Source organism: Mus musculus, chromosome 2 (genome assembly GCF_000001635.26).
Source record: "Mus musculus strain C57BL/6J chromosome 2, GRCm38.p6 C57BL/6J".
NCBI classification, from domain to species: domain Eukaryota; kingdom Metazoa; phylum Chordata; class Mammalia; order Rodentia; family Muridae; genus Mus; species Mus musculus.
Genome location: NC_000068.7, coordinates 146,441,591 through 146,461,913, shown reverse-complemented (window position 1 = coordinate 146,461,913; position 20,323 = coordinate 146,441,591). Strand labels below are relative to the sequence as shown.

Sequence of the window (20,323 nt, the reverse complement as noted above, 5' to 3'; positions counted from 1 at the left end):
AAAACAGAACAGAACATTTACATATCTGTGTATGATTTGCGTGTGTGTGTGTGTGTGTGTGTGTGTGTGTATGTTCAGTCGTGCATACTTATGTGTGTGACTGTAGTGTGCTCTGTGAGGCCAGAGGACTGTTTTTTTGGTTCTTGCTTTTCACCTAGTTTGAGGCAGGATCTCTTGCTCACAACTGCTTATAGCAGACTAATTTCCAGAGATTCTCCTGTCTCTGCCTCTTGTATCCCTGTAGGATTGCTGGGATTATAGACACATGCATCTACAGGATGCAAGAATAGGAATTTTCATCTCACAATGATAATGTAATGCACTTTTAATGCCACAAGATATATTTTGGCCATTTGCATTTTTTCTTTTACATTTTAAAGAGAGGTGGTTGCTGGGATAGTGAAGTGGCTTCGTGGGCAAAGGTGCTTGCTGCCACTTAGTCCGTTACCTACAGTGTAAAGAGAAAGCCGACTCCCACAAGTTGTCCTCTAACCTACCCCCCCAACAAGAATATAGTGAATATTTTAAGTAGTTATATTAAAATTAAAAGGAATCCAAGTATAATTTACCAGAATGTGCTCTAGGGTGTGTGTGTGTGTGTGTGTTAATCTCATGGACCTTTTGAAATTTTTTCTTTGCAAACCTAATAAAATCTTTAAAAATTGTTTTAGAATTTTATACATGAATATAATGCATTTGTTCGAGTCCAGTCCCTTTCACCCCCCTCCTCCAGTTCCTTTCTTCTCCCTTCCCATACACTTTCCTCACCCAGCTTCATGTTTCTAAACTCATGAATCATTTTGTGCTCTTTATATGTGTATGGGCATAGGACCATCAGTTGGAGCATAGGGACACATTCTGAAGAAGTTAACTCTCTAGCCAGCTTTTGCTAGTGAGACCAACTTTTATTAGCCCAGTATTCTTGAGTTTCAGAAATTTGTTCATTACCCACTAATGGGTGCTTTCCTAAGTACAACTTAAGACCTACTTGTAGGCATTGCTTTTATGAGATTCATATATTTACATTTATTTGTTTGTAAGTTGGGGGGAGGTGAGGTGAGAAACATGAGAAACATGGGCCTATCTAAAACATATATTTCATTTGTTGCTTTTGTTTCTTTTTTTCTTTTCTTATTTTGTAGAAAATACTGCAGTTTCTACCTGAACGAATTTTCTTTCGATGGCATTACCAGAGTATAGGTAAGATGAAAGCAAAGCCAATAATGTATTAGTGATAATGTATTTCTACCAATTGAGGTTTCACACTGCTTTATGTAGTTAATATTCCCAAGATAGCTTATAGAGAGAAATGAAGGCTTTGTAATTTAAATCAAGTCCAACTTGAACTTTGTAGGAAAGTAAGCTTATCACCATAACTGGTTAGAGTAGAGAATAAGTGACTGTGGACCCTAAATGGTCATGTCTCCTCCACCAAGGCTCAGGGACTGTCTTAGGAGGGGGCGGGAAGGACAATCAGAGTCAGAGGATGAGGAGGGCTGTTGTTCTCATGTACTTGCTTGTACAAGACCTGCACAGATCAAGCCTGTTAGCATTCTGGAGTGGATGGGAGAAGGGTTAAAGAAAGGGCAGAGGACATAAAGTTGGGAGGGGGCTCTATTGTGGGGGGCAGCAGGAGTCAGAGTAGGGAGTGGGGAATGGGTATGGTGAAAAGAGATTGTATATATGTATTCAATTCTCAGTGTATACATTTCAAAAAGTTAAATCTCTCATTTTAAATGTTCCCATTGCATTCTAGTCCATGGGCTTCCCAGGATTGTGTTAAAGATGCACACTTTTAGGTCCCAGTCTGACCTTCTGAATATGGTGGTCTCTTAACAAGGGACACAGAAGGATTCCTGTGCACATCAAGTTGAGAAGCACTGATCTATTTTCTTAAACAATCTCACATTTTTTTTTAACAAAAAAACTTGTTCTTCAAGTCTGCATTATTATTCAAAATTGCCCTATTTGGATACTGTAAGGTGTGCCAACCAGAAGGGAACTTGAAACAAAGCAAGTGTCAGTGTTATCTCTTCTCCTCAGCTCTTTACTTGAGAGCATTTAAATGCATTTAAAATGCCCAGCCTAACTGGAGCATTCTAGGGTATAGTTCTGCATGCCTTTTAAAGAGTTCCTGCTTCAGTCCTTTTACCTATAAGAGTTTGCCAGTTGATACATTTTTTCTTTTGTATCAGATGGCTACATTGGAGGAGAGTGTGAACCTTGGAATAGAATCTTTATTTGAATATTCACACATTCCAATGTTTATTGAGGGAGAGACAAACCTTTGGGACAAAAAGAAGAACATGTCACCATTCTTGCTTTGGAATGGTCTCTTGCCCCTTGGGTAGGTAAATGAGAAAAGTAATTACAGTGTAATTGATGCTGTGAGGGGAATATAGTGGGGAGGGAGAAGAAAGGTTGAATAATTCTGCCTAGGAGAGTTGAAGGATCTTAAAGAGAAGTCACTTCCACCCGAGCCTTGAAAGGTAAACAGGGCTTCTTGGTTGGGAGAGCAACATCATGTGCTAAATCAAAGAGCTTGAAAAAAGAATTCTAAAATTCAGAGTTCTAAATTCAATTTAGGATTGTTCCTGTGAGAACAGGTAATAAACTCTTATAAAAAATTGAATTCAAGTTTTGCGTTACAAATTTAAATTTAAAGAAGGTAAAGTATGTATATTGTATATACCTATGACATTCAAAGACTGTATCATTATCTAAGAGATCATGCTAATCTTTAAATCTTTCAAATAAGCAAAGTTTTCCTTTAAATCTGAGCAAGTTTGCCCTAGCATTTCTGCTTAATTGGAGCTTTGTGATTATGTATTTAAAGTAAGGTAAACATTTTAAAACTGCAGAGTGTCAGCTAACGAGGCTGGGATTTGTGAGGTTCTGTGTGTGGGAATGAGAAGTGAGTGGGTAGCATTCTTGGCTATGCAGGTAGAATGGCTTCTAATTTGGCTTACAGCATTTATCCGGAACCCACACTGTTTTCTTCAGATAGCACTTCAGGCTGTCTGAAGAGTAGGGGGCTCACCTCAGTGTGAATAAATATCCTAGAACTCTGCAGATTAATTAGCATTGTGTTGTGAAATTTAACAAGTCCTATGTGCAGAGTACATAGTATTCTTTAATGTTGTCTAATGTCATGAAAATGAGTTAAAATTGCTGACATGATTTGCTCTTTACCCGTTTTGGTAACATCTAATCAAGAATGAGCAGGGTCTTCTGACTTCCTGAGCTGGGATTGCAAACTACTAATCTGAGCCATTAAAGTCCCCATGGTCTTATTTATATAGGGCATGCAAAGCTGTCTATACAGAGTAGTCAGATTGCTGAAGTGTAATCATTTGCATTCTTATCTTTGATGCTTATGTACCCAGTTCTTGAGGCAGATAGCGTTTTTAAAGGTATTTTTTGCTGTATTAATAAAGTCAAGTAGACAGTGGCATGTAGAGGCCCATATCTCTCTTACCTTGGTCTTTAGGTTAGATATACTTTGGCATCCGACTTGTTTTGAATTGTAAAGATTTATTTTATTTTTATTTGTGTGCGTGTGTGTGCGAGAGAGAGAGAGAGAGAGAGAGAGAGAGAGAGAGAGAGAGAGAAAGAGAGAGAGAGAGAGAGCCCACGCTCTCTAATGCATGCGTGCAATCATGTGCATGTGCAAATGAGTGCCAGGAGTCAGATCTCCTGAAGCTGGAGTTACAGTGGTTGTGAACAGGCCAGTATTCACAAGAGCAGTGAGTACTCTTAACTCCAAGCCCCTTTTCTAGTCCCTTATTTTGAAGTTTAGATTGGCAATGTGTATATTGATGTAGGATACATATAACTGAGAACATTCATGGGAGTTAATGTCTGTGTAACACCTCTAGGGGCTAGGCAGCAGCCTGACAAAGTGTGTATTAGTTTTGGAGTGAGTGTTTACTGACTGTGGAGTCATGAAGTCCCAAGTAGCCTGATGTTGCCCACAATGTCCAGATGGAGGCTATTAACTATTGCTTTACAGAAGGGTTCCTTTCACAGCCTTTTGATTTTAGGATTGGTAAGAGGCTGTTAATTTGTCACTATATACTGACTTTGTGTGTCTTAAGCCTCTGGCTTCCTCTCTATTTTACTTGAGTTTGTTAAAGAGTTACTTGTTACTTGAGGTCTTGACTGAGTTAACACTAGAAACTGAAACTGTAAACCCAGGTGTCAGGAGAGTGGTGTACTGTGAACAGCACAGCCATCTCTCAGCTGACCCTGGGTTCTCCACAGTCAGTGTCTGGCATCCTTGCCAGTGGAATACTGCTATACGATCCAGATATTGGGTAGGACCTGGTGTAACCAGTGCCGTTTACTGTCCCATGGTAGAATTGACAAGTCACTTACACAGAGAACCTAAAGTGAAAGCAATCTCCACCCCAAGCTCTTCAGTCTCCCTGAGTAGCCTCATTCTGTCAGAAGGAGGCAGGCAGTGTGAAACATCAGTTGCCACCATGCTTTGTCTGTTTCTTGTCCTGTCTTTTCATCTGTCTATAGCAACAAAGACAGTCTGTTTCTCTTAAAACAGTTTTAATGGAAGCAATAGCTATAGTTTGTCCTTGTTTTGGATTTTACTGTTTAATTTATTTTTTATTGGAGGGTCAGTGAGATGCTCAGCTGGTAAAGGTGTTTGCCACCAAGCCAGACGATCTGAGTTCAACCCCTGGAACCCATGGCGAGAAAACTTGTTGTGTAACCTACACACACACACACACACACACACACACACACACACACATACACACACACACAAATGCAATTTAAGGCTAGGTTTTTGCTGTAAATCAGTGCAATAGTAAGCACATTTCAACTCTGTGTTTTATAGTATGAAGTAAACATAGATCTGTTATCCAGGTTTATGGAGGCCTTGCTAAGTGATGCTAACCCGGGACTGAACTCTTTGGAAAGTTTTGTGACTGATAGCGAATGCAAAAGTGTTGAAGCTTTTCCTGCAGTCAGCTTTAAGCTTGGAAGTTGCAGTGGCTAAAGCGGCTGCTTGACAGTAATTGAGAGCTGGCAGAGAATGCTGTAGTGACAGCAAAACCGGATGTTTAATGTGAGAGCAGGCTGTACTGCTCCTGGTGCCCATGTGATGCCAACACAGGACTAACGTTCTGCGAGTGTCTGCTTAGAAAGAGGTTCCTATTCACGAGCATCCACAGAGCAGGGTTCCTACCTGGTTCTCAGTGCAGTTGTGCCTGTTTGTTTAATGGCTGGAAAACTGTACTTAGAGATGTTTTATAGCAAAGGTGCTTAAAATAAGCAGTCTTTTGGTTTAAAGGGATAGGACTCAGTGAAAAATACTCAATACCATGTAGTATTTGATTATGCATTTTATATGTCATTAATTACTAAGTCTAATTTATTCAACCAGTTTTTATTCTACAGTATAAAAACCAAGTGCATTTACTTATAGTGAAATAGTGAAATACAATTTTTGACTTTTCAGCCCTGTCCCTGGGTTTATACTCGGGCTACCCAGTGTGTCTCCCATGGTGGGACATATGACATAACAAGCCTTCCCTCACAGTTCTTACTCCACTGGTCCCACCTCTGAGCAGCTTGAGTTGGAGGACCTTCCCTGATCCCCTTGCAGCTGTCCATCCACTTCCCACTCATCCCTCAGGGCTGGGCCGCCTGTACACTTGACACTAGGACTCTCCCAAGTGCCTCGGCCAGGATGGGCTCACCAGAGGGCCAGGTTCATATCTCAGCTTAGGAAGGAGTGGCTGGAACTAATGCTCCTGTGAACTTGGAGCCAGTTCTCTTGGCTAAGCTGCTAGCTGCCCCACCGCTTGGCCTTTCTTTCACCTCCTTGGTCATTGAAACCTTGCTTTTCTTAGAGACTCAATCCTTCTGTGTTGTTCCTCAGGAACACAGAAGGTCCTGGCCTCTTTTATTTAGTGCTACTTCCAGAAGTGGTTTGGCATCCCTCTCCTTAGACTGTGTCAGCTTGGTGCTACATTGTCTCATCGCCTTTTTTGTGGCTTTGTCCTCTCCTGATCCTTCTTGTTACCCATAAGCCCATTGTTCCTCTTCTCCATCCTCAAGGGGCTTCCTGCCCTTTGTTATCATATGGATGTCTGTCTGATTACAAGTCTCCATCCTTCTAGTCTCTTACTAGGTACATCTAGGCCTCCTGATCTTATTTTTATTTTATTGTTCTAGAAAACAGGTTTATTGGGGAGGGGATGGAAGATAGATAGATAGATAGATAGATAGATAGATAGATAGATAGATAGATAGATAGATGAATGCAGCATCACCCTCAAAACTTCCTCATTCTCCTTAGTTATCCCTTTGTTCTTTTCTTCCCTACCCCAGCACCAATCACTAATATATTTTCACAAGATTCACTAGATATGACACTGAAAGTAAAATTCATAAAAGAAAAAAATTGATAAGTTGTGTTTCTTCAAATTAAAAGAAACTAGTCTGCCTTTGCATTTTCTAGAGTCTGATTTAGATAGAATCATATAGCATTTTTCTTCTTTGTTTGTTTGGTGTCTACCTTGGATAGGGTTACTATTGCTGTCATGTAACATTGTGACCAAAAGCAACTTGGGGTGGGGGGAAGGGTTTATTTGACTTACATACCCTGATTCAGTAGAATCCAATTCAGAGAAACCAAGGCAGGAACTCAAACTGGGCAGGAGCCTGGAGGCAGGAGCTGATGCTTTCTTGTTTGGTCCTCATGGCTTGCTCAGCCTTCTTTCTTATAGAACCCAGAACACACTAGCCCAGGGTATTAGCACTCACAATGTACTGAGTTCTTCCACACCTATCACCAATTTAAAAAATCCTCTATAAACTTGTCTATGGTCTGAGGTTAAGGAGGCATTTTCTCAGTTTAGGTTCCTTTCTTTCAGATGTCAATAGCTTGTATCAAGTTGACATAGAACTAGCCAGCACAGCATCTTTAATGCTATAGCAATTATGAAATTCATCTATGTGGTATGTTCTAATAGTTCATTATTTTTATTTCTGAGTAGAGCTGTATTCCATTGTATGGCTTTGCCATCATCTGTTGATTTTTTTTTCTCTTGCTGATAATATTCAGTTGATTTTCATATTTGGCTATTATCATAAACCTACTGTTAGACATTATGTACAGGTCTTTATGTGGACATAAGCTTTCCTATCTCTTGTAGAGTATACTTAACTGGTAAACTCTTTATAGAGTGGCCATATCATTTTATGTCCAAAGCAATTTCACAGTTCAGTTAACAGCAGTTATTATAGTCACTGTTTAGTTTGTTGATAATTGTCTTCTCCTCTCTCTTTCTCTTTTTCTGAAACAGGGTTTCTTTGAGTGTAGCCCTAGCAGTCCTGGAACTCACCCAGGCTGGCCTCAAACTCATAGAGATCCACTTGCCTTTGCCTCCCGAGTGCTGGGACTAAAGGTGTGCACTAACACCGCCCAGCTGGTTGTGCCATCTCATTGACTCATGGGCTTGAACTTTTCATGTGATTTCTGTGTATCTTCAGTAACATGTATATATCAAGATTAACCATTTAAAAGTTACATTGGTTTGTTTGTTTGTTTATATATTTATTTATTTATGATTTTGGAGAGTCTGATAATTTTTGGTAAAAGTCTTATCAGATATATTCCTTGGAAATATTTTCTCTATAACTTACTATAATTTTGAAGAATAATGTTTTTAATTTGAAGTTATTCAATTTATCAATTTTTATGGGTTATATTTTTTAGTGTCATCTAGGAATCTTTAAGATATTTTATTTAATATTCATAGAATACCTATAATGTATTAGATCACATCTACTCCCCATTCCATTCCTTCAGTTCTCCCTTACCTGTCCCACCACTTTCTCCTTCAAACTACATGTCTCTCTCTTTTTGTTTTGTTTTGTTTTGTTTTGTTTTTTTGAGACAGGGTTTCTCTGTGTATCCCTGGCTGTCCTGGAACTCACTTTGTAGACCAGGCTGGCCTTGAACTCAGAAATCCGCCTGTCTCTGCCTCCCGAGTGCTGGGATTAAAGGCATGCGCCACCACCACCCGGCTTGGTCTCTTTCTTAAAAAAAAAAAACAAACAAAACAAAAAACCAAAAAACAAAAAACGGAATCCTTTTACTGCTTCCTGTAAGTGTGTAGGTGTAGACCATACACTGGAGGATGTGTAGGCTCTTGGGCCCTAATCTCTGAAGAAAACTGACTCTCCCTCCCTCAGCAGCCAACTGGCTGTAACTCCAGTTCCAGGGATCCATCCAGTGCCCTTTTCTGGCTCTGAGGGTAACTGCACCCACAGTGTTCATGCATACATACATGTATATGAATGCACACATATATCACATATACACACATAAATAAAAATAGAATAAAATAAATATAGGTATTTAATATCCCCTTATATGTTTTAAATATTTGTTTGTATACTCTATTTCTAATCAATTGTTTTAAACTTCTAGGCTCAACTTTAAAGAAGCTTTTACACACTGGAAATTCTATTAAGGTAATCCTTTTTATGAAAGTATGCTGGAATATTTTTCTAAATTTTTTTAGATTTATTTACTTTATTATATGTGTATGAGAGTTTTGCTTGCATGTATGTATGTATATGCATCACATGTGTGCCTAGTGCCAGCAGAGATCAGAAGAGGGCGTTGGATCCTCTGCAACTTGCGTTATGGACGGTTGTGATTAAAGACCATGAGAACTCCTCCAGCATGTTTGATTTGCATTTGAGAACACATTTTTCATTTTTTTAAAAAAGATTTACTTGTTTCATGTATATGTGAGTACACCGTTGCTGTCTTCAGACACACCAGAAGAGGGCATTGGATCCCATTATAGATGGTTGTGAGCCATTATGTGGTTGCTGGGAATTGAACTCAGGACCTCTGGAAGAGCAGTCATTGCTCTTAACTGCTGAGCTATCTCTCTAGCCCCACATTTTTCATTCTTGTTTACTCATGTATCTTCTTTTATTGCCTTTGTTTTAATCATTTAGGAATATAGAAAAGGAGCTATGTGTGGTTTTGAACTAAGGAAGAGATGGAAGTGAGTGTAGAATAAAAAGGGGTATGCTGCTCCTTTTCTATTGGGTGCTGCTTGCCATTCATTCAGATCATGGTAATGGTGCAGGAAGCAGCTGAGTATAGACGCAAGGCAAGGAAAGCAGCCCCATGTCACTCAGCTTGGTCTTCAGAGTCTCATTTAGCACCAAAGAACATTGTGTTAAGATGGCTGAAATTCTGCTCTGTTCTCACATAGTGGAAATGTGGAAGGAGGGTGTCTCTGCCATTGCTCCATGGATAGTTGAGCACTGATGATGGGGAGATGTTGCCTTACAGAGTGAAATACTATTAATAATGGGAGCCAGACACTGCCTTGTGTGCCTTTATGTGTCTTTATGTGCATGTTAGCTCACTCAGTCCTGCTGCTTCACAGATGGGTTGACTAAGAAAATGAATTTTCCATGTATCACAGCCAGAAAGTAGTGGAGTATGAATTTGAAACCAGGTTGCCTTCTCTAGCACCTAAGCTTTTAACCTTTGTGCTGTATGTATTGCATCCTCGCTTGTCACTGAGGGAAGAGCCTGTGTAATTTAATGATAACTTTATCCCCCTTTCCCTCCCTTCCTTTCTGTCCCTTCTCTCTCTTTTCTCCTCCTCCTTCTTTCTTCTTCTTCCCCTTCCTCTTTCTCCTTCTTTCTCCTCCTACTCCCTCTCCCTCTTTCTCCTCCCCCTCTTCCTCCTCATCTCCCTCTCCCCTCCTTCCCCCTCCCCTTCCTCCTCCTCCTCCCCCACCTCTTTCCCCTCCTTTTCTCTCTTTTTGCTGACCTCTAAATTGAGATTTTCCTTTTTCAGACTCCCAGGTACTGGGATTACAGGTGTTATACCACCATTCCTGACACATATTCATTCTCTCTCTCTCTCTCTCTCTCTCTCTCTCTCTCTCTCTCTCTCTCTCCATTTTCCTTTGTCTTAAGACTGATGCTACATTGCAAAACATTTCTACAAATCTTTGTTAAATGTTTGTTTTTTGTTCTGTTTTTAGATAAGATGTGAAGGAATCAGACTATTTCTTTTGTGGCTTCAAGCACTTCAGACAAACTGTGCAGAAGAGCAGGTGCTGATTTTCGCTTGCCTAGTGCCTGGTTTCCCAGCGGTCTTGTCATCCAGGGGTCCCTGCACACTGGAGACACTCATCAACCCTAGCCCTAGTATAGTTGATGGTAAGCAGCATTAGCAGGTGTGACATGTTGAAATGACTCCTCTAATTTTATTTTTTATTTATGTGTATGTGCATATATATGTGTGTCTGTAAGCTTGTGCCTCATGTATATGGGTATATGAAGAAGCCAGAACAAGATGATCCCCCAGGGGTTGGAGTTAGATTGTGAGCCACCTGACATGGAGCCAAACTTGGTCCTCTGGAAGAGCAGCGAACCCAGTGTTGTTAACTTGTGAGACACCTCTCCAGTCCCTGAATTGCTCTTGAACTTACTCTGAGGCTTTCCTTGGTGTTGATGTTCTTGAATAGAAATGAAGCCCAAAGAATCACGGAGGATTCCCAAAGACATTATTATCAAAGCCATAGGTTCAACTCAGAGTACCACAAAATAAAGACTAAAAAAACCTGTGCACAGGGAGTGGTGATGCAAGCCTGTGACTCCAGCCCTTGGGGGGAGTGGGGTGGAAGAGGCAGGAACATCAAGATCTTAAGGTCAGCCTTGATTACCTACTAAGTTTGAGGCCAGCATGGGCTCTATGAGAGACTCTATCTTAAAACCAGTCAACCAAACCACTAACCAACCAAACAAATCAGAACAAAAAAGCTGGAGCCTGTTTTCTATTAAATTATAATGAGAAAATTCTGAAGTGATGGAAAAAGGAGTGGAATTCAGGGGAAGGTGTACTTCTCACAAGTGTTCTGTGCCAGCTGATGAAATTTAAACCTGCTTTCCCAAACCACTGTTGCTCTCACCACTGTTGCTTTAGGAGGCCATTCATCTTACTTTGCCAGCTGTGTTTTTCCATGTAGTATATCTGAAAGGACAGTAGTGGCCTCATTGGACTATTTGTGTTCTGTGAATGAGAACTTAATGTGTAACACTTCTTTGCACTGGATTCAGGCTGACCGAAACAGACTTTGAAGGGAAAAGAATGGTCCAGAGAGAGAAGCCTCTGTGGACCTCTGTCCTGGGCCCTACGTCCTGTACATACTGCCTTGGGGTTCAGTCTGAGAAGTTTCAGTGGCTGCATAGATGTGTTGTAATAAAGGCCATTTTAAAACCTTATTTAAAATTCAGCTGTAGTGAATACACTCTCATTATTTTCTACCTTTCAGCAAAAATATACCCAGAGGAAATCACCCCACTTCTGCCAGCCATATCAGGGGAGAAGATTGCTGAGGACCAAACCTGCTTTTTTCTTCAAATACTGTTGAAATACATGGTTATTCAGGTCAGAAAAATCATAGCTGTTTCACTGATGGGCTCATTTTCATAGGATGGAGAGTTACTGCCTTCCTTCTTTCTGTATGGCTGTATTGCTTTCCTTGAGGCAATTTTATGTAGTGATTCATTAAACACAGGGCATGCATTGTTGCTGGGCCACTTCAGCATGTACTTTTCATATGAATTATTTAAGGCAGTTTTACATATATATGTGTGTGTGATTTCATACACAAATGCAGTATATTTACATCATTTTCATACTTCCTGAATCTCCCCCTCCATCATCCTTCTAAATTCTTTTTTTTTTTTTTTTTTTTTTTGAGTCAGGATCTCACTGGGTAGCTCTGGCTGGCTGGCCTGGAACTTATTTTTGACCAGGTTGGCCTTGATCTCATCTGCCTACTGAGTATGCCACCTCACCCAGCTTCTCCTCTTTAAAATATCCTACTGATTACAATTACAGCTGCCCAGATGTGCATGAGTGCAGGGCCATCTACTGGCTCATGGGCAGCCTACTGTGGGCCACACCGATGAAGAAAATTGATTCTCCACCCAGCAGCTGCCACCTGCCAAAACCTCCTCCTCTGTCCATTTCAGAGTGTTGACTGTCTTGGCCTTGTGCAGGCAACCACAGCTGCCGTGGTAGGACCTGCATGTCTAGTCCAAAACCATTTTGTCGTTGTTCTTCCTGACCTCTGACATTTAGAATATTCTATCTCCTCTTCCTGGTGTCCCTAAGCTACGGGGAAGGGGTGATGCAGGTGTTCTTTTGGGGGGCCTGAGCACCTGCAGCTGCTATTCTCTGCACTGTGAACAGTTGTGAGCCTGTATAGTAATCATCATTCATCGCACAGAGAAGCTTTTCTGATGATATATTTAGAAGGAACTTGATAGTGTGTCCCTTTAGCAAAATTAGTAGGATCTGCCGTTGGGCCTTTGACACCTAGTCATGGGTTCTTGTTCAGGTTTACAATACCTGCAATTCTTATTGTCTTTTGAGCTTTGTTGAGATACAGTTTCTTTACAGAATTTCAGCATAATATTTCCTGTTTGTATACATTAATTTAAACTGTAATTATGCAAATATTCTTTCCCATATATTATCTAAAGGCTGCAAGCTTGGAGTGGAAGAATAAAGAGAATCAAGATACTGGTTTTAAATTTCTTTTTACGTTGTTTCGAAAGTATTATCTTCCTCATTTGTTTCCATCATTTACTAAATTAACCAACATCTACAAACCTGTACTTGGTAAGTACTGTCTGATTCCTGTGTGGGTGTCATCCACAGGGCAGCTGTACAGTAGCTTCCATAGTAATCCTTGTGAGTGTTCTAAAGCGAAATAGTTACTTTATGTTCATATTGAATGGTAATGCTGTTATGAGAAGTTAAAGTTACCTAATCAACGATTCAATTATGTGAACCCACTAAGAGGTTTTGCCTCATAGAAATAAAGAGATCCATGGTTTCTGTAAAAGTAGAATGTTATGCTATTTTTGTATGTTTGCTACTTTTTAATGTCATGTTTTGCATTTCTCAATCTCCTCATATGTGTAGTGAATTTTAGTGATGCCACACCCTGCTCAATGGCTAGGTAGGCCAGCCCAGGGCACAGAGCTGGAGGCGTGCACTTTATGTTGGGCTGTTATCTACCAGGATGCTGACAGGTCTTATGGGGGAGATGCTTTTGTGATGGGACAGACTACAGATAGGAAGCCCCCAGAACACTGGGAAACAGAAAAGATATTTAACTTAGCCCCTACAGTTACCTTTTATAAGAAATTATAATTCACAGGATAGAATCACCCACTAAAGTGGGGAAAGTGGTTATACGTTTTTCTCCCTAGAAAGACAGAAATTAGGTAGATGGATAATTAAGAATAGCTTTGGAAGAGAAGAGGTCACGTGGGACTGTACTCTGCTTGTAGAACTTGTTAAACTAATTCAACACACACACACACACACACACACACACACACACACACACACACACACAGAGTCACAAACAAAAATGGACACAAACATATGAGAAGGGAGACTAGCTGAAGCATGGTGCATTTTAAAAACTGTAGAGGTCCTGGGACCTGTATTTTGTTATATATATTTTTTTCCAAAATTTATTTCTGACTTTGTGCTATATGTGTTCATTATAAAAACACTATACATTGCTGATGCTGCTAGGTTGAAAGTTATATGTTGAAACTGGTCATGGTGGCTCATAGCTTCAGTCCTAGGGCTTGGGAACTTGAGGCAGCAGAATTGTGAGTTAGAACCCAACCTTGGCTATATTTAGAGATTCTGTAATGAAAAAGAAATAACAACAAAAAATTATTTATTGTCGATATTTTTTGCCTCATTAAGGTACTCCAGAAATATAAGTAGTAGTTAAGATACAACATAGGACTTACAGCAATTTGTGTCTCAAATCCGGCCATACAGTATACATATTTGATGAAACTTAAAGGACTGACTTTTTCTTTTGAAAAGATGGTACCTGAGACTTCAAAGATGTAACATGAATTTCTGAGTTCATTTAGATGAAAAGTCTTGTCTTTCTGAGTATAGCAATTACAGACTTATACCACAGTGTCTGGCTTTAGATATTTTTTGTTAAAGTTCATGTATGATTTTACATTTGTTTCAGTTATAAAATAACATTAAATTAAGTATACTAGAAATGAAGATAATATTCACCATTATAGTTTCAAATAATTTTAATAATTGTTAACAAGAACAATTAGTGTGGCTATATACTATTGCAGTATGTAGGCAATAATGGCCACCTCTTTTTATTTATATTAAAAGGCAAAATCAGAATCAAACCTGCAAGAATATGCTAATTTTAAACATTTATAGGTTATCACTTTTAATTGCTATCCAAACAACCAAATATATGTAATATATTGATTAATTGGAACAGTTCACAGGGATTATGTAATGTTAAGATTCACTAACTTAATTGCGTATTCTTTTTCTTTCTATCAGAAATTCCCCATTTGAGACCAAAGCCAGTATATGTTACTGTAACTCGAGATAATGAAACAATTTACAGTACAAAAATTCCATACATGGCAGCTCGTGTTGTTTTCATTAAATGGATTGTAACTTTCTTTTTGGAAAAAAAGTATCTAACTGCAACACAAAACACTAAAAATGGAGTTGATGTATTGCCTAAAATCATCCAGGTATGACAACCATCATTTTAAAATCTCTTTCTCTTGTATAATAAGCACACAAGCACATTAGCAAAGTAACTGATTGTTAGAACTACAGATTTTGTAGGTTTGATTTACTGGCTCACTTGTCTGCAGGTCTGAGGTTTTAGAGGAGCTATGCAGTGTTGGAGTTGCTATAAGAAGGTAGTCTCAGGGGCAAGCAAAATTCTGGGACTATAGCTCTTGTGGATACTTTCCTGCCTCCCTTCTTTCTCCTTCTTGTAGGTGTTGTGTTTTCTGAGCACAGGCACAGGGTCTTGCCTTTCCTTCACCAGTTGGAAGGCCCTCATGTTCTGTAGATCTGGCCTATGGAAAGGGCTCATGCTGTCATGTAGCCTTTGGCATCTCAGGAGAGGCTTGGGCCAGCAGCTCAGGATCCCGGGGTAGTTGTTGCTTTATGATGCTGTTCCTAGAGAGAAGTCTGCCTTTCTCTGAGGCCTTCAGGAAAGACTTGTCAGGTAGGAGGGCCTTCAGTGTGTGTACTTGGTAGAACACTACTGTTTTTAGAACTTAGAGATCAGTCGCATCACTGAGGGGTCATGGTTTTGTGTGGGTTGATTATCGTTGTTTCTTGTCCCCAAGAACAGGGCCAGCAACTGTAGTGCACTTATTGAAGGTTTGCTGATGTCAAGGAGGCTCCAGAAATAGGACGTTGCTCCAAGCTGGAAAAAAACATATGCTGGAGGAGGCAGAGCAGAAGTTGCTGTATTTCAAGGTCATTGGTGCCTTGGTCGAAGGAGGAGCACCAAGCAGTTTATAGCCTATGGATCCATTGTAGAGGACTTACTGGAGACCCAGAGGGCAAACTTGTTTTCAAAAGAATCTCTGGTATAGAAGTACAGTGAGAACAACAAAGGGCTTCCTGAGAGGTAGTTCAAAACAAACCAAAACCCCTTAACTTTATACTTTGAAAGATGAAATGAAAACAGTAATGAGTATATTTGTCTCCTCAAAGTTTTTATTTCAGATTTGAAATATGATATTCTTTCATACACGTAAAGTAAGTGAGCTGGCGTGGAGGTGCACACCTTTGCCCCTAGTCCTCTGGAGGCAGAGGCAGGTGAATCTCCTTGAGTTTGAGACCAGCCTGGTCTACAAAGCATGTTCCAGGACAGCTGGGCTATATAGAGAGACCCTGTGTCAAAACAAACAAGCAACAAAAAAACTAGTATCCTTATCAAGGTGATCAAAACTTTTAAAACAATATACTAGTTTTATAAATGACTTTAAAATATACTTAAAGTTCTGTTTCACAATAGAATTCACATTTTTGCTACAAAGTCCTTTGCTATACATGCAGAGTTGTTGTTTTTCTGTTCCCCAAGTGAAACAATATCTTTTTCTTGGTCTAGAACTTGTACTTTTGATAGGGAAAAGACCAGCTAATGATGTGTGTTCTAGACCCAGCTTCCCTAGCACTAGGCTTAACAGACTTTCTTGTTCCGTTGGTTGTTAGTTGGCTCTTTGTTACTGTGCCAAGGATACCTGAAGTAGTCAACTTGAAGCAGTTTACTTTTGGCTCATACTTTTAGAGGCTGTAGTCCATGGTCAGTCAGTCCTATGGATTTGGTTCTGCGTATCGGGGATTTAAAAACCACCGAGATGGCAAGGCAGCTGAGCATATTTGTTTTTATAATTCTTTAATTATAGTAAAAAAAAAAAAACATCACTTTTACTAATTCCGAGACAGTTCTCCCAATGACCCACAGGCCCCTGGGAAGAATGGGTAGAACAGTGGCATATACAAGCTGACGACTCTGAAGAATTGTATATGTTTGTCAGGTGACTACTGCTGTAGTCTTCTCTGTTCCTGAACTTTGCAGAGGCAGCAATAGAATGTGCTGAGTGTGTTGGCAGATCAGGATAGAGGAATCAAGCGGTATCACACTCAGGCATCACCAACAAAACAACTGAGACATGCCCTACCCTTGAGAGTTGCTTCATGAGCAGTGGGTGTCCATACTTAGACTGACTCTGAGAATGCTTTTGTCTCAGTATGAGCTGTGGGGTTCAGAGGGCACCAGGGTGGCAGAGAGATTGAGGTAAGGAATAAGTGGCAGTGTGTAGTTTTCTGAGCCATGGTAGTGCTGGCCTGGTAGATTGTTTCACTGATGGGTCTTCTGCATGTACCAGAGGACTAGACATCGTCTCTGCATCGACTCTCATGCCAATGGCTTCACATTCCAGCTTGATTCTAGTGCATGGAAGCCAGATCTCCTTCTAGAGCCAGCTCTTCATAATTGTACAGCACGTGCTTTATCCACTAAGCAGTCTTAGGTCTGGAGCTTATGTTTAAATAACTTGATACTACATAATTCTTCATGCTAGTTTAATTATTTCATTGCTGTAATATTAACCACCTCAAAACTTAGTGCCTTAAAACAGAACCCCGTTAACACTATGTTTTGTCTTTACTTAGTGGGACAGAATCTGGCTTGATACCTGTAATATATTTCATGGGCCCTTGGGTGGTGATCGTTTAGCTGGTGGATGGTTGGTCTGGAGGATCTAAGGTGACTTTATCCACAAACCTGTTAGTGCTAGCTGGAGAGATAGCTGGCTGGAACTAGTTAATCTATGCTGTCTCACTAACAAGGTCATTAGATTTCTTATATGGCCACCGGGGCCTCCAAGAACAACATTTGAAGAGATGGAAAATGTTAACTACCAGCCTTTTGAGCCTGGGCCTTTTGAGCCTTTTGTTATAAGCAGTCTCCCAAGTTTTCACACCTCTGTGACAGCAGAGTTAAGTGTGTAAGTATAGAGCCCTGGTGTGATGATGGCACACATTGCACTTACACATCAACTTACTCTGTGATTTCACAAATGCAAATTAAACTTTTTAGCTGACAAGATTTCACAGTCCTCTTCCCTGAAATAACTTAGTAGTTTTCCTGTTAAAGTCACTGAGTTCAGGGAGGATTATTTGGTTAATTAGGAAATTGGTAAGTAGAGGTTCAGGTGTCCATGTTTGAGGCAACTGCTGACGTTCATCTTGCTTTGTACCCTGTGCAATTGGTGGCAATCAGAGTACTTGGAACAAGGCCAGACCTGGGTGTAGGGGCGTGGATCAGTGGCAGAACACATGCTCACACTTATGGGAGTGTGCATTGCTTCTCTAGTCCTGCAACATTCACAAACCCCAGAAGGTAATGAGCAGGACAGGACCCACATTTTGCTAGGTGCTCGTGAGTGAGGGTGTGGATTGCTGAGATCTGTGGTGACATTTTCCAGACTGTTGGTGGTGGTGCAATACAAGAGAAGGTACCAGAGCTGGATGGTGCTGGGTCCACAGAACAGGACAAAAGCCATTCTAACAGCAGCACCTTGTCTGACCGAAGACTCAGCAACTCCAGTCTTTGTAGCATTGAAGAGGAGCATCGGACAGTGTATGAGATGGTGCAGCGGATCCTCCTGTCAACACGGGGTTATGTGAATTTTGTGAATGAAGTATTTCGACAGGTCAGTGTGTGCTATACAGTCATAAAGTTGATGTCATCTTTGTTCCTGTCAATCAGCTTCCCATTGCTGTAAGCCATGTGCAGGGACATCAGTGTAAACACAGGGGTGTATTTTGTCTCAGTTCCAAGGGTCTTAGTCCAGGGTCACTTGGTCCTGTTGCTTTGGGCCTTTGGCAGGGCCGCATATTAAAGCAGGAACAGGAAGCAGATTGAGGCCTGTTTACCTCATGGATGGGTGAGAAAAAGATCAAGAGATTAGCGCCCTACAGTCTTGTCTGAGGGCACACTCTGCCATGACCTATGCTATCCCACTACGTCATACCTCTTAAAGTTTATGCCACTTCCCAGTAGTGCCAAGCCAGGACCAAGTCACACGTTGGCCCGGGGGAAGATTGGTACATTCCAGATCCAAACTGTAGCATTGTGGTTTTACTTATGACATGGTAAATAGCATTGATGATTTGGCCTAAAAATTTCCCTTCCAGTCCTACTTTTAGTTTGTCACAAGTTTTTCTGACCTACATTTTTTTCCCATCTATATAACAAAGGGAAATTAAAAAATACTTTCATGTTCCATAGTAGACTCAGCTCAGAGGGTGGGCCTAGTAAACCCAGTGTTTGGAGACTTTCAGCACTCACACAACCCAGAGGCACTTTCAGAAAGTTGTAATTTCCCTGTCATGTTACATGACATGAATGAATGTGTGTGTGTGTGTGTATGTGTGTGTGTGTGTGTGTGTGTGTGTGTGTATGTATATGTTTGTGGCACAAGAGCAATGAGATGAATGAGAAAGGACATAAAGGAGAGAAAAGCTCTTTATCCAGGGCCCTGGAATAACATACCTCAGGTAGGAAAGGAAGAGCTGGGAAGAGCTGGAGCAGAAAGCTGGAAAGAGCAGGGGAAGGAAAAGAAAGTGAGCAGGAGCTGGGCCGCAGTCGAGCGGTGCAGTGCTTTGCAGCAGGCTTGGTGTTCCTGGGCAGACGTATCTGGGATCAGTTTTGACTGGCATCTTATGGCTAGCCAATTTTATTACACTAGAAATCTATCTTATAACAGATAAGTGTACCACTGATCAATGATTAAAAACTTATAATCCCAGTATTTGAGAGATGGCAGCAGGAGGAACAGGACTTTAAGCTTTAACTACATGGCTAGCTTGAGATTACTCTGGGCTATATGGAACTTTGTCTCAGAACACTAAGGAAGTAACTAACTAAATGTATCATTATCAAAATTGATTAGGAATCATAATGTATAGGGTTGTTTTAGTTTTGTATTTAGCAAATCTTTTACCTTGGTTCCACAGCCTTAGAGTACTTGCTGTGTTGGATATTGTGACGTGTGTGTGTGTGTGTGTGTGTGTGTGTGTGTGTGTGTGTGAGAGAGAGAGAGAGAGAGAGAGAGAGAGAGACAGAGACAGAGAGAGAGAGATTGAGTGGCTTCAAGAAAGTATTCCAAAACTCTCTCTCTCTCTCTTTTTGGTTCTTTAAAAATAGTGAGTGTGGATTTATTTATGTATTTATTTGGGCTTGTACATGTGGCCAGAGATTAGCAGGGAAGAAGAATCTTAGGTCTTTCTTGCACTTAGGAATTTATAAGCCAAACCTTTCTCACCATACAAGTCAGAGCCAGGAAGACTTTATAAGGACTTTGGACTTTGGTTCTAAAGTTGAAGCTTTGGCATGAGGACATTTAACATTTTAAAAAAGATAAACAGTTTTGCAGTAAGCAAGAAACTGTAACATAAATATATACTAGAAAAAGGAGGAAACAGGATTGGAAATTTATGAGGCAGAGCAGAAGAGCTCAGCGTATAGTCTTCCTAGCAGAGTGGAGCAGCAGGAGATAGACTAAACCAGGTAAGGAAATGATCTTGCACAGACCTCGGAGTGGCAGGTAAAAACTGGGACCTGTTGAAGTGGAGGGTCTAATGAGCAGGCCTGAGACAGCTGGCTTCTCTCCCAGTTCTCTTCCGTGTTTGTGTGCTTTCTGTCCAATACGAGTATCCTGCTGTAGCTATAGATGTTCCTTTTTTCCTTTGAAAGGCTGAGCATTTGCAGTATGTTTGCATGAGCATCAGTTGCAGCATAGCTGCATGTGCTGCCTACTTTTATGTCAGCTTGACACAAGCTAGAGAAGGGAACCTCAATTGAGAAAATGCCTTATTAAGATTCAGCTGCAGGCAAACCTGGG

General features: G+C 40.6%; 1 protein-coding gene across 9 annotated transcripts in view; it reads left to right on the top strand.

Annotated features, from left to right (window-relative positions):
• Positions 1-20,323, top strand: part of Ralgapa2 (Ral GTPase activating protein, alpha subunit 2 (catalytic)) — a 272,379-nt gene that overhangs the window by 50,341 nt on the left and 201,715 nt on the right. For 8 of the 9 annotated variants that reach the window (XR_374469.4, XR_374468.4, XR_866275.3 and 5 more), the window contains exons 4-10: positions 1,143-1,200; positions 8,462-8,505; positions 10,054-10,231; positions 11,347-11,462; positions 12,566-12,704; positions 14,439-14,638; positions 17,903-18,130. Coding sequence is in view for 3 of the 9 variants with exons in the window: in XM_006499519.4 (XP_006499582.1) it covers positions 1,143-1,200; positions 8,462-8,505; positions 10,054-10,231; positions 11,347-11,462; positions 12,566-12,704; positions 14,439-14,638; positions 17,903-18,130 (963 nt within the window). In the remaining 6 variants the exon portion in view is untranslated. The remainder of the gene's footprint in view (positions 1-1,142; positions 1,201-8,461; positions 8,506-10,053; positions 10,232-11,346; positions 11,463-12,565; positions 12,705-14,438; positions 14,639-17,902; positions 18,131-20,323) is intronic. The other variant, XR_003952992.1, reaches the window with a different exon arrangement.